The following is a 14483-nucleotide window of genomic DNA, read 5'->3' as shown; positions in this document are numbered from 1 at the left end:
CATTCTGTGATTATCAAAATCACTTTGATTGTCAATGATCCTCTGAAATTTCTATGACGACGTACTCTAGTACAGTCAAAGCTCATTTGGCTGTACACCACCTGTGCATCGTTCAGCACTCCCGTGACCCGCAGACAGCTGGCTGAAGCAGGTCCAGGCTCAGGAAAGAGCGTGACCATATGATCAGGATTCACCCACATGCCTGGACCAGCACCAGGCTCAGTCTCTCAGTGAGCCGCTGAGAGGCTGAGCTGGCCACTCCCGCCCCTCCACAGCCCAGCAATCCAGTGAGCGCAGGGGGGGGGGGGGGGCAGAGCAGAGAGCCGGTGATTGACAGTTGCCAGTTCACTGCTCAGGGAGCTCTGAGAACCGAGGGATCAGTGGTGTATGATCGCTTGGCTGTCAGCCTTAGAGCTGGTAGGGGAGGACAGATGCAGTCCGATGCTGCATCTATCTAGGTAAGTATGATTAAAAAAAAAAATGTATGCTTCTCTTTTAAGTAGAATCAAGCAAATCAAGTAATTCTATAGTGATTAAAGTCAACCATGTATTAAAATGGAAGCCTTTTTTCTTATTTTTTTTTGTAAATGCTTTCACTGAGAGTTTATTTCATGCAAAAGGGATAGGGGGGCTGCAACATAGGATGACCTTGCAAGGGTGTGGGGGGTGAGAGTCTGCAACATAAGTGGACCCTGGAAAGGTGGGGGTTTGCTACTGTAAGCGGACCTGGCAAGGTTGGGGAGGTGCAACATAGGTGGACCTTGCATTTGTTTGCAAGTATCGCTTTAGGGGCATATACAATAAAGTGTGTGAGTTTTTACCATTTCATGGAGGTTGTGGATCACTTGAAAACCCAGACACAATGATATTACCAGCTTTAAAGAACTCTCCAACAAAGGGAGCATAAAGTCCAGGTAGTAGTATAAGCAATCTTCAACTTCAAGGACACACACAACTTCAACACAGTACTTACAGAGGTTAACTTCTAAAGTGTGAAAAGTGCAGCCATAAGCCGGTTGATCCCTGAACTATGACTGAACCCACTATCTAGACACCCACCTTCTTGGAACAAATGCTGACCTATACAGGTCCAGTCTATTGATCTCTGTAGGCAGTTATGTACTGACATGCATCTCTGCACTTCACTTTTTCTCCACGTTTCACCCAATGCTTCAAGTTATTTTCAGAACAGGTTCATATGGTGTAGAAAAACCTTCTTAGACTGAGTAGTCACATAGGTATCTAAAGGCCAGCCTAGAGCTCTACAGTAAATACCTCTTTGTGACATTTAAATTTTAAAGGTGCAATTTTGAAGCTGTGGCTGTGTTAAGGCTGTTACTTTGTACTTGCTCCAGTTTTTGTTCAAGATATGGCTCTTGCCAATGTGACTGCATGGAAAATGAACTTAATTAATTATTAATATACATGTGTTCACTGATATGTGGAATATGCACAAGGCCTTTCTTTGGGGATGGCCCCACTTAAGAATCTTATATCATACATTAAGAAAACCATTAGCCTAGATCACAGGTCTCCAAACTTTTCAGTATGAGGGCCACAACGTATATTTTACAATTATTCGCAGGAAGAAGAAAAAAAAAAGTCAACTATTCTTTGCTAATACAATCCTTCCCCTCAGCCTGTAGTAACATATAAGTTTTATAAATTAAGAATAATTTAAACATTTAGGCATTTTTTTTATTACAAAAGGTTACCTCTTTCTGTTACTGTATAACTCCTTGAACATCCATAATTCAAATTATGTTCATAGTTAACTCACAGACCACATAAAGAAAATCAAAATCAAAATCCTCTATTCAGAAAACATACCATTTTAAATATACAAAAAAAAACATTCTTTACAGAAACAGCTTCCTCCTTCATATGGAGTGATAAGTAAAGTGAACAGCACCACAGTGTCCAAATCATTAGCCAGTAGGACACTAAACTAAAATGCAGGCAAATACCTGATAGTCATACCCCGAATTTTTAAACATCTCATGCCAGGCATCTAAAACATATGTCCACTTAGCCCTTGTACACACGGTCGGACATTCCGACGGAAAATGTCCGATCGGACCATGTTGTCGGATAATCCGACTGTGTGTGGGCTCCATTGGACTGTTTCCGTCGGAATATCCGACCGACAAAGTTTTAGAGCTGGGCTATAAAATTTTACGACAACATGATCCGATCGGACTTTGTCCGATCATTTGTAGAGAATTCTAATCGGACAAAGTGCCACGCATGCTCAGATCAAATTCCTAGACCAAAGCTATTGGCTAATAGCCTGAATGTAGTCCCATCGTAACGAAATTACGTCATCACGTTACGAAAGATCAGATTTTCCGACAACTTTGTCCAACTGTGTGTATGCAACACCAGTTTCGGACAAAATCGGACGGATTTTGTTGTCGGAATGTCCGACTGTGTCCACAAGGGCTAAGAGGTTGTGGAATGTAGTAAAAATGATAAAATATACCCAGATACCTAACTTAGGCGTTGTAGCTATAGTTCTTCGGCAGTGGCAGCCCGTCCATTAGGGGTAATCAGGGGCCGCCCCCTCTCTCCAGGCCACTCCCTATATGGTAATGGATAGATTCATGCATAGCATGAATCTATCCTTGGCCACCCTATTCATGCATCTGGCCCATTTCGGGTCACCGGGCGCATGAATTACAGCAGCAGGGGCTTTTTTGAAGCACCTGATTAGAGCCATGGGCTCTAGTAGTCTGCAAAATTGGGTGGGCTCTGGTCACAGAGCATGCAACCTGGAGCCCACCCAGGTGTGTTACAACAGCAAATAAATATTCGCTGTTGAAATACTCATCCTCAATCCGGCCAATCGGAAGCAGGTGTGAGACCCGTTTTCTGATTGGCCGAAAAGAGAAGAGTCCCGATTGGTCGCCAAGGAGGGAGCAAATGGAAGCCACCGCCGCAGAGAACAGGAGAACAAGAAACCATCGGTGATGAAGAATGGGAGGCTGCTGCTGAGCAGGGGTAAGTCGCCGGTGATGGGGTAAGTGCTCTCAACCGACTGACCCAGTGAATTTTAACCGTTTCAATACAGGGCACTTCCCCCCCCTTCTGGCCTAGGCCAATTTTCAGCTTTCAGTGCTGTTCCACTTTGACAATTGCACGGCCATGCAAGACTGTATCCAAACAAAATTTTATTATTTGTTTACCACCTGTTGCTGGTATTTGGTCCTCATTTGGGTTTTTATTTTTTGCGCTACAAATAAAAAAAGATTTTTTCCTTTGTTTCTGTTACAAAACTTTGTAAATAAGTATTCTTCTTCACAACGGGCACTGATGAGGCAGTACTAATTGGCACTGATGAGGTGGCACTGTTATGCAGCACTGATGGTCACTGATAGGTGGCACTGGGCACTGATAGGTGGCACTGATAGATGGCACTGTTAGGCCTCACTGATGGGCACTGAGTGCCATCCCTATTGGGCATTGATTGGCATACCTATTGGTCCTGGGTGGGCATGCTCGGGGGGTGGCTGCACTGATAATCATTTAGCCCAGCCCCCCCATCAGGAGAGCAGCCAATCGGCTCTCCTCTACATGCTTCTGTCAGTGCGAGTAGAGGAAAAGCCGATAGATGGCTCTTCCTATTTACACTGTGATTAGCTGTGATCGGACACAGCTGATCACGTAGTAAAGAGCCTAGCAGACTGATACACCACACCACCAATCGCCACGCTGCACGTCCCATGGGCGCACGCTAGCGGCTTAACCTGCTGGACGTCATATGACACCCAGTCATGATAACTGAACCACTTTCCGGCCATCATTCTGCATTCGGTGGGTGGGAAGTGGTTAAAGTATAACAAAAGGCAAAACTTATTTTTTTAGTGGAGAGAGAATAGGAACCTGTCAGGTTTGTATTGCTGCCTTGTGTCCCTGTTAGGGAGATTCGTTCCTCTCTGTCTGTCCTATTTTATCAAAACTGAAAGTGCAAGAAAATCCTAAATTTTGGGTTGTATCCAGAACAGTAATTGAAAGGAAGTCTTCTAATGAGGACACTAGTTCTGGTGACCCTGGTGACAAGGGATAATAAGTGATAAAGGATTTCCTCTTAATTCCTGTTTTGGCTATGGGACAGGAGGTGAAAGGTAATCTCCCCAATGGAATACAGATGCAAAAAAACTGACAGGGGTTATAACCCTCCCTTACTCTTTCCAAAATGAAAAGAAACATTTGCTTTTAGTTCTACTTTAAAGGTTGGTTGGGTATTAGAGTTAATGGCTTGGGTAAATTAACGTTCAATATTTTTTGACCTAGATGTTGAAGACCTTTTTGAATTATCAAGAGCTAGGCTCCTATCTCTAAAACCTAATCTTCTGAGATTTTACATCCGGTCCTACCACTATTTACTCCAAAAAAGCCTCAAATCGCAATCCCTAAGGGTACATTTTGAGACCATCACCCGATACATCCAAAAATGGCTATACTGGACAACTGTGCCTTGTCAGTGGATACTTACCAAATCAAAAATTCCAGAAGCGAAAAGAACTGCCTGCGAAAATTTTGGGGAATTTGAAATTGCTCACAGAAAATATTGCTTTATGTGCTGTCATGAGAAGTATAAATACTTGTAACTTGATCAGTGCCCCAATGTTGTATATCTCTGCAGTTGAAGCATCATTGAGTTCAGAGCATTATCTGTCGAGGGTAGGACTTGAAAACCTCTACAAACTTACTGCTTTTCACATTCACTTTGGAGATGAGAATTCTGCTAATCTAGGTTCAGAACATCTGATCGATGGCCAAGGTTTTCCATTGGAGGTAAGTGACTTTTTTGAACAATAATTATGTGGCTTTTTTTTTATATAGTGTCAAGTCCTGTTGAGTTAAAGGCAAAGAAAATGTAATATTTTCTAAATTGGAATTGATAATTTAAAAATGTTAATCTATATGATATCAAATTTTTTGCATGCTTTGGTGTTTAGAAAAGGTTTTTGGTTGATAGTACTTAAAACAGAAGTGCAGTTTTACAAAAAACAAACATACATACTCACTTAGGTGGCTGCATCTAAGACCAAGAGCCAAGCAATTAAAGACCGCTGAGTGCTCAGTTCTCAGTCTTCAGTGAGCACAGATCTGACTCTGCTCTGCCCATCCAGTGCTCATTGGAGCGCCAGGCTGTGCAGTAAGCAGAAACGCCTGGATCAGTCTCGCAGCGGCATGCTGAAGGGTTGAGCCAGCTACCAGTCAGGGATCTTGGCAAATCCCGACATTATTTTGATCCCTGCAGAGCCTGGACTGGCTCTGTGACATGAGCCGACAACGGGCTTTAGCCCGCTTTTATCTGAATCTGGGTGACAGGAGTGCAGAACTAAGTGCACTTGTCTCTGGTGTGACAAGTTCACATCACTGTATTACAGGGGGGGGGGGGGGGTGCCCTGAAAAACAGTACTGCATACAGTACTTTTTTTCCATAGTATCGCTGTCACAGATAGAACTTTTTGAAATGTCACTGTGCACTTCAAAACACCAGCTGCTGCATTGTAATGAAGTGGCTAGTGTAAATGTACACTTATAGCATGTTCATAGTCCATCTCATGTTACATGTCTGCAGGCTCTGGTAGTTCGCTGTACCATTATATTCACTAAATATTATGTCCTGCCCTTTGGTGATGTCAAGGGCTGCACTAGAAGCCCCCTATATCAAGTAAGCTGAAAACCACTGCATTACATTATTGGTGGTGAACCCAGGAATCTCCATAAACTTTGTACACAGTGCATGGTCTCCCTAGTCTTTTTTTCTCTTTTTGTTGAAAATTAGACCTGTGCAAGTTGTTTTGTTCAGAATTCATTTTTTTACTAAATTCAACAAATTCATTAATTGGGAAACGTTCGAATTAACAAAAACGGGTTTAACTAATTTTTACGAAACTTAGAAAATCCGAAATCTGAAAATTCAAAAGAATGAAAATTTGAAAACCCGAAAATTTGAAAATGCTAAATAATAACAAATAATAACAATTGCTAACTATTAAATTATAGGTATTGGAATTTCCTTTCAAATTTGGCTGTTAGTGAACATAACTAATACGGATTTATCCGAAGTTACGAATTAATGCGGAATAACGAATTCTGCATCTAAACAAATAAAACGTAAAAAATGAATAATAAACATTTTTTATGATTGTCATTATTTATTCATATTTGTTACATTCCGTTTGTTTAGATGCGGCATTGGTTATTTTGGATAATTCATAACTTTGGATAAATCCGTATTAGTTACGTTCACTAACAGACAAATTTGAAAGGAAAGCCCCTGACCAGGGTAGTCTAAAGGTCCCTTTTTTACCTGTTACCCATTCCACTCCAACCTCCACCCCATTATCAACCCATAAAGTAAGAGACCACACCTTGCTTTGGAGTAAAATGGCCATAACAGCCTTTATTACGATACTCAAATACTCCAATCAAATTATATATAAATATATCTATATCTATATATAAATAACCAAACAGTATAAATATAACCATAAATATAACCATCCATATAACCATAACCCACAACTGGTAACGAATAGCATATAGCTAACATGGCCGGTCTGGTGATCTCTGACGGTGACCCATAACTTTACCAACCAACTTTACCAACCAACCAATCACTGCGGTACCCACTTGTAACTTTTCCAGGCCTCCAGCTGTGACCGCTCGGAGACAACCTCCGCAGTGACAACCATAACGGTATTCCCTCCAACGTTCAGGAATACACCGGAGGGACCCATCCTAGCAATGGGCCCCCCACCCCATATCAGATGACTTCTGATTTACCGCCAACCGTCAAAGACCACCAGACACAACTGCCAACATCCAATGCCTTCTGCACAGCTGTCATGACATCCGATACCGCCACCTGAAAAAGAAGAAAAGAAAACAACACCGGCAAATCCCAACAACCGAAACATAGGGCGGGAGGGTGGGAAAAACTGCCTCCTCTCTCTGTCCCCTCCGTCGAACTGGACTTTGCTCCGCCCACTCCCCCTCTTATAGGGCTCCTCCCCTGTCCCCACACTCACCACCAGCTCCTCCCCCTAAGGCTAATCCGCTTGCAGCTTAACCCTCTAGTTCCCTTAAACATCCCTGTCATGCCCGGCCCTCCATTACTTCCCTCCTAGTCCATTCACTCCGGGCCTCACTTGACCAGGGTAGTCTAAAGGTCCCTTTTTTACCTGTTACCCATTCCACTCCAACCTCCACCCCATTATCAACCCATAAAGTAAGAGACCACACCTTGCTTTGGAGTAAAATGGCCATAACAGCCTTTATTACGATACTCAAATACTCCAATCAAATTATATATAAATATATCTATATCTATATATAAATAACCAAACAGTATAAATATAACCATAAATATAACCATCCATATAACCATAACCCACAACTGGTAACGAATAGCATATAGCTAACATGGCCGGTCTGGTGATCTCTGACGGTGACCCATAACTTTACCAACCAACTTTACCAACCAACCAATCACTGCGGTACCCACTTGTAACTTTTCCAGGCCTCCAGCTGTGACCGCTCGGAGACAACCTCCGCAGTGACAACCATAACGGTATTCCCTCCAACGTTCAGGAATACACCGGAGGGACCCATCCTAGCAATGGGCCCCCCACCCCATATCAGATGACTTCTGATTTACCGCCAACCGTCAAAGACCACCAGACACAACCGCCACAGCCCAAAAGGGTGACTCCCTTACCCTTGAGGGCCACCCCACACCCCCGAGGCCACGTGGATATCCTCCTGCAACCCCAATGACCACAAGTCAATCCCCCCATCCGACACGTGAACCCCATCCCGTCTCAGGTACATGCCCACATAACCTTCCAGTTCGCAGTGGCGAACCACGATCCCACCCTGTTGGGCCACAAACCTCCCCACCACCTTATTGACCCCAATAAGGGTCCTGTGGATGCTCGCCACCGAACGAGCCCAGCGCCAGGCCATCCTCGCCACAGTGCCCGACCACACCAGTACAGTACCCGGCAAACGGAAGCTCAGCCGCCTGAAATCGGACTTGCTGTCCGCAATCAAATCCCAAACCCTCCGTACCCCCAGGGCGTTCCCCCCCGCATGGATTACCAGCACCGCCGGTGGACCGTCCCGAGACACACGTCTCTCAATCTCCTCCATCAACCGTCCCCCCCGCAGTCCAGGGATACCCAACCACTGCAAGCATGCCTCCCTCCGGGAAATCCCAAGTTGCCTTCCCTCGGGCCGTTGACCACCTCACCAGGCCCCCCAACACACGTAGGAGTGCCCCCCGATCCAGACGAGGCGAGCCGGACCTCCATCCGAAAAGAAAAATCAACAGCGTAAACAGCCGCCACCCAGTAACACGGCATCCACCCCGACAAGACAACAACCACGCCAGCCCCCCAAACCCAGAGGAAGCCCAAAAGATTAGTGCCGGCGTGCAACCCTAAGAACATAATGTCTGCTCGATACGTTTGTATTATTCCTGCGTCATGTAAAGTTATGTTTTTTTTTTTTTTTTTTTTTTTTTTTTATATATGACCATCAAACCACCAACTGTGGCCTAACATAAGAACGAAAACGCCGAGACTCCCCTCTCCCTATCCGGCGCTCTGCCGCCTCCCCCAAACCGCACCGGGCCGCCTCCGTGGTAGCCCCTATCCGGAACGAATGGGACGCAAATCCCTCGCAACCAACTCCACCACCCGCAAGCACTTCCGAAACACCGAAACAAATTGGTACTTAGACAAAAAGGACCCACCCGCATGCCACCGGAAAGGGCCCTCCCCCCCCCCCCGTCTCACCGCCCGAAAAACCCGTACTGCCGCCACCGGGCACATACTGGAACCCGGCAATGCAAACAGGGACACCAGAACCCCCTAGCCCAGCCGATCCCTTTTGGACCTGCGGAGCCAGAGCCCCACCCGGTCAACTGCAACTCGAACCTCCCCAGCCAACAAACCCCCTGCCACCTTCTTGGACGGGCCAACCAACTCCCCAAGCCTAAACGCCCCATAGACGGCCAAAGAAAACGCCGCTTTGAACAGCCGCGTCACATATTCCAAAGAGCACACCCGCTCCAGCTGAGCACAGATCGCCTGCAAGATGGCAAACGTAACCTGCCTCCGCGTATCCCTCGTCCCGTGTCGCCTCCCACAACCCTTCAGCGCCCGACGAACCCAAAAATCCTAAGTCCAGGCCACCACCCGCAACAGCTCAAACAAAAACGTCAAAACCGCCATATTCCGACCGAGCACAGAAACCGACACCCCCCGTTCCATATTCCGGGCCCCAAAATAAAGCACCAACAACCGCAATCGGAGCCTCGATCACGTACCCCAGTCTCCCGAACCAGACCAGACCTTGCAGACCAACCTTGGAATAGGCCGCCCAGGTGGGCGCACTCACAGACTGCCGGATCCATCCGGCGGCGACTCCAATGGCAACCCCCCAAATCCACTCTGTGCAACGGGCCCCTTCCGCTTCCGCGCCCGGAGCCAGCTCCCTGAACCTGTCCCACTGAAAAACGAGACGGAGTCAGCCCACCCGAGGTCCACACCCAGTAAGTACACAGCGTAAGCAAAAAACATTCAACTGTAACCAACCAAGGACCAACTGCCGCATCAACCGTCTCACTGGAGGGGATGAAGCCGACACCCGGTTCACCACCTGCATCACCCCCATGATGTCGCAATGAATGCGCAACTACAGATTCTCACACTCCACCCCCCACAGTTCCAAAGCCAACACCGCCGGAAACAGTTCCAACAGAACCAGATTGCCCAAAAACCCCGCCGTTCTCCAAGCCTCCGGCCACGTCTCCACGCACCACTTGCCCCTGAAAAACGCCCCGTATCCCGTACAACCGGCCGCGGCCGTGACCACAGCCCAGTCAAAATTGCCGACCGGGCCCGCCACCCACCTGGCCCTCCCATTGTCCGAGCCCAAAAAACCCGTGCCAAAACCCGCAAATCCACCCGGTGCTCCCTCCCCAACCGCACAAAATGGGTGGGAACGCTGACGCCTGCCGTAGCTGCCGACAGCCGCCGGCAGAAAAAACCTTCCGACGGGACTGACCCCACGTGCGAAGTGCAGCTGACCCCAGAGCGACTGTAACATCCACAACCGTACCTTGCGCCGACCCCGAATATCCTTAACTACCCGCCGAAGCTCCACCAACTCGTCCTCCGGCAGCCGACACTCCATCCCCCGGGAGTCGATCACGATCCCCAGGAAACTCAGTTCCGACGTCGGGCCCACCCTCTGATCGTCAGCCCAGGGAACCCCAAACCTGCCCGCGATGTGCTGCAACGTAGACAGAAAATCGCACACACGGCGGAGGCAGGCGGGCCCACACACAGGGAGTCAGCCAAATAGTGGACAACCGACTCCCGACCCGAAGCGTCCCTCACCACCCATTCCCAAAAAGGAGCTAAACGTCACACAGTACGCACACGAGGTCGAGCAACCCATCGATAGGCACATAGCCACGAAATACTTGTCCCGCCAGTGGCACCCCAGCAGCCGAAAGCCATCCGGATGAACCGGAAGCAGCCGGAACGCCGATTCCACCTCGGTCTCGGCCATCAGCGCCCCCCGGCCCGAACGCCGCACCCCCGTACCGCAGCGTCAAACAAAGCGTAGGACACCGTGCCCACCTCAGGGTCACTGAAATCACGCCCGGAGCCCCCGATAGGAAAAAGGTGAGGAATAAGCCGAAACTGCCCTGGCTCCTTCTTGAGGACCACCCCCAACGGGGAAACCACCAAGGCGGGCCACGGCTTATCCCCAAACGGCCCCCCCCATGCGCCCCCACGCCACCTCCTTCCGCGGCTTGTCATCCGCCACCCACGGATGTTCCAATGGGGACTACAAGTTTTCCGCAACCCGCGGCACCTCAGGCAGCGAACACGGAACTTGCTGCCCCGTCCGGCAGCACCGGGACCACATGTGAGTCCCGCCGCAACCGGACCACCCGTGCTTGAACGTGCACGCTCCTCCGAACCTGCAGGCCCCCACGGTGTACCGCCAGCAAACCCCCCCCACTTTGTTCCGGCCGGCAGCCCCAAGGTAAGCGCACTCCTGGCCCCCCCCGAAGAAACTGAGATGGGGGCCCCCGCCAACGACATAAGCCGCATCCCGAGGCTGATGTCCTTGTGGGCCCAGCGCAATTCCGACCGCACCGCCTTGCGCTGCCGGAACTGCTCATCATACCGGAGCCACGCCACCCCCATAAACCCGACGGGCCTCCACGATCGCCGCCATATAACAGAAAAAGCGCCAAGCAATGCTCGGGGCTCTTCCCCCCAATGACGCCAGCCAAAATGGCAAGCGCCTGGCGCCACTTGGAAAAGTACCACCGCTTCCCCCAGCGGCCCCTCGAAGCATACATACCCCGCACACCGCGCCGCGTCGGCCAACCGAACCATGTCCGACCGCGCCACCAAATCTTGTTTGCCCGCGTAAACCCCCGATGCCCCACCCCCCCTGTAGACGGCACCAAAGGTGCCCCCGGCGCCGTACACCCCGGGGTATCTGAGGCCACCCCGAGGCCCCCCGCCGGGGGAGCCACCCATGGGGTCGCTAACGACGGCTAGGCCCGCCCCCCGGTCAAAACGCCCCGCCAAGGCCCGCAACCGCCCCTGACCCGCCGATTCCGCACCCGCACCTCCGGGCACCGCCGCCGCAGGAACCCCCGCCACCCCGCGTCCCAAACCCCAGGCGTCACTGGCCCCCCCGCGCACACCCGCACCACCCCCCAACGAACCCTGCCCCATGCCCGCCAGCACCACTCCCAGCAAACCCTGCAATGCATGCGACACGGACAACGCATCAGGGGACTCACCTGGCGGCCCAGGGACGCTCCTCATGCCGGACTGGCGACCGCACCACCTGGACCAGGCAGTTCGTCATCATCCGCGACCTCCCCTCCTGACCGATCATCCGGACCCCAGGTAGCTGGGGTGCAAGCCCCCCGGGGGAAGAGACCCCGGAGGCCGACGTCGCAGCCCGCAGGGGTGCAGCCACGCTCCCGGCTGATCCCTCCCCGGCAGCCTGGTGATGAGAACCAGCCCTGCCAGCCCCTGGAACGGCAGACCCCCGGGCACTCACCTATCCCCGCCGTGTAGAGCAAACCGCAGGCGATCCTCGAACCTGCACAAGCCGGACGACATCCCCCCTGGTCGGAGCCCCCGGGTCCCCAGCAGAGCCATCCCGAGCCGTCCCCCTACCCCCACAGCATGGCGCCCAGCAACAGACTCCACACCGCCCCCCCCTGCAGGCAAGATGGCCGCCCGCCGACTGCGTGACCCACCCCCCCTCCCCCCCCCCGGGGCCGCGGCGTGAGGGCCGCACAGCTCCCCCCAACCTGCACAGGCCGGACGACAGCCCCCCTGTTCGGAGCCCCCGGGTCCCCAGCAGAGCCATCCCGAGCCGTCCCCATACCCCCACAGCATGGCGCCCAGCAACAGACTCCACACCGCCCCCCCCTGCAGGCAAGATGGCCGCCCGCCGACCACGTGACCCCCCCCCCCCCCCCCCCGGGGCCGCGGCGAGAGGGCCGCACAGCTCCCCCCAAAGTCCCCTGTGTCCGCTCCGCGGGAGTAAGCGAACGATCCTCCCCAGGGCAGCGCACAACACGAGGTGGCCGAGGGTCAGGCCCAGGAGAAAAACGCGCCGGAGGCCGAGACCTCCGCGCGCGCGGTAGCAGCTCACCCATCCGAACGTCTGCTCCGGCCGACCCCGCCAGTCCTCCGAGGCGATCCCGAAGCCAGTCCGGCCCTCGCTCCTCCGCCCGACGCCGCAGCTCAGCCAGCAGTCGATCCACTTCGGCCATCTTCAGAGGAGCAGTGAAAAAACTGCCTCCTCTCTCTGTCCCCTCCGTCGAACTGGACTTTGCTCCGCCCACTCCCCCTCTTATAGGGCTCCTCCCCTGTCCCCACACTCACCACCAGCTCCTCCCCCTAAGGCTAATCCGCTTGCAGCTTAACCCTCTAGTTCCCTTAAACATCCCTGTCATGCCCGGCCCTCCATTACTTCCCTCCTAGTCCATTCACTCCGGGCCTCACTATACACACTATAAGTTTTTCCTTAGGAGTTTCAATATTTCAATATGTATGAAATCGGGCAGGCCCTTGCACTACATGGTTTTGGTAACCCCGAAGGAAAAGCTCAGCAGAAAAACTGATAGAGTGTATGGGACTTTACAGTCAAATTTATTTTCGGATCTTTGAATTTTCTAATTTTGGTTCCTATTTTCAGAAATTTCAAATTTTGGATTTTTGCAAATTTATTCAAAATAACGACTTTCAATCATAACGAATGACCCGAAAAACAAAAAACAAAACAAAAAAACAAATGAAACTGAAACTAAAATGAAACCGAACAGATTTTTCGGCAGTGCACATGTCTATTGAAAATAGCCTGTAGTGTTGGGCTATTTGCTCTACTGCTAGAATGTTCTTTAACCCTTATGCCCCGTACACACAATAGGATTTTCCCACAACAAATGTTGGATGTGAGCTTGTTGTCGGAAAGTCCGACCGTGTGTATGCTCCATAGAACATTTATTGTCGGAATTTCTGCCAACAAACGTTTGAGAGCAGGTTCTCAAATTTTCTGACAACAAAACTTGTTGTCGGAAATTCCGATCGTGTGTACACAAGTCCGATGCACAAAAGTCTACGCATGCTCGAAATCAAGCATAAGAGCTGCACTGGCTATTGAACTTCATTTTTCTTGGCTTGTTGTACGTGTTGTACGTCACCACGTTCTTGAAGTTCTTAATTTCCAACAATTTTTGTGTGCCCGTGTGTATTCAAGACAAGTTTGAGCCAACATACCTCCACGGTTTTGTTGTCGGAAAATCCTATCGTGTGTACAGGGCATTATGGTTGAATGTTTTTAAAGTGGAACTCCAGTCATTTTTTCATCTTTCCATCTATTAAATCTTCTGCCCTTGTTTTAACTTTGGATAGTAAAACCATTCTTTTTTTGCCATTAAATACCTTATACAGCCCACTTCCCGTTTCTTGTCTGGAAAAAAGTCTAGGCTTATGACATCATGCATAGCGCTCTCTCTCGCTCTCTCGTGAGAGTTTGCCAGGAAGGGAGGGGAGGATGCCCCATAAGAGGGCCAATGAGAGCTGCAGAGCTGGAGGTGTGCGAGACTTAGTGGAGGAAGATTTCTGCAGCATATTTCGCAAGTACAGAATCACAGTATAAAATATGCAAAGTGGTTGGAGGGAAGCTTCAGAATGGCAAAGATGCTTTTATTACAAAGTATGTGTGCAGACTGCAGTTCCTCTTTAAGGCTTTTTTTCCTCTTAGGATAGAATTTGAGGCCCCATTCGCAATTAGCGATTTAGAATCACAGACAGAATCAGGGGAAAATTGAGCTAAAATCATGTCAAATCCACACCATGTCTCAATACCTAAACTTGGTCCCTAAGCTTTTTTCCCTTGGCAAACGC

At 50.1% G+C, this 14483-nt stretch overlaps 1 protein-coding gene across 2 annotated transcripts in view; it reads left to right on the top strand.

The window, feature by feature from the left end:
* LOC143980386 (carbonic anhydrase 12-like) overlaps window positions 1-14483 on the top strand; it is a 95440-nt gene that overhangs the window by 69805 nt on the left and 11152 nt on the right. For both annotated transcript variants that reach the window (XM_077479000.1, XM_077479001.1), the window contains exon 5: window positions 4646-4797. In XM_077479000.1, the coding sequence (XP_077335126.1) occupies window positions 4646-4797 (152 nt within the window). The remainder of the gene's footprint in view (window positions 1-4645; window positions 4798-14483) is intronic.

This window comes from Lithobates pipiens, unplaced genomic scaffold, assembly GCF_037356315.1.
Source record: "Lithobates pipiens isolate NorthernLeopardFrog02 unplaced genomic scaffold, aLitPip1_a1.2 Scaffold_1, whole genome shotgun sequence".
NCBI classification, from domain to species: Eukaryota; Metazoa; Chordata; class Amphibia; order Anura; family Ranidae; genus Lithobates; species Lithobates pipiens.
The sequence above is the reverse complement of the archived record's forward strand: the minus strand, read 5'-3'. Positions and strand labels throughout refer to the sequence as shown.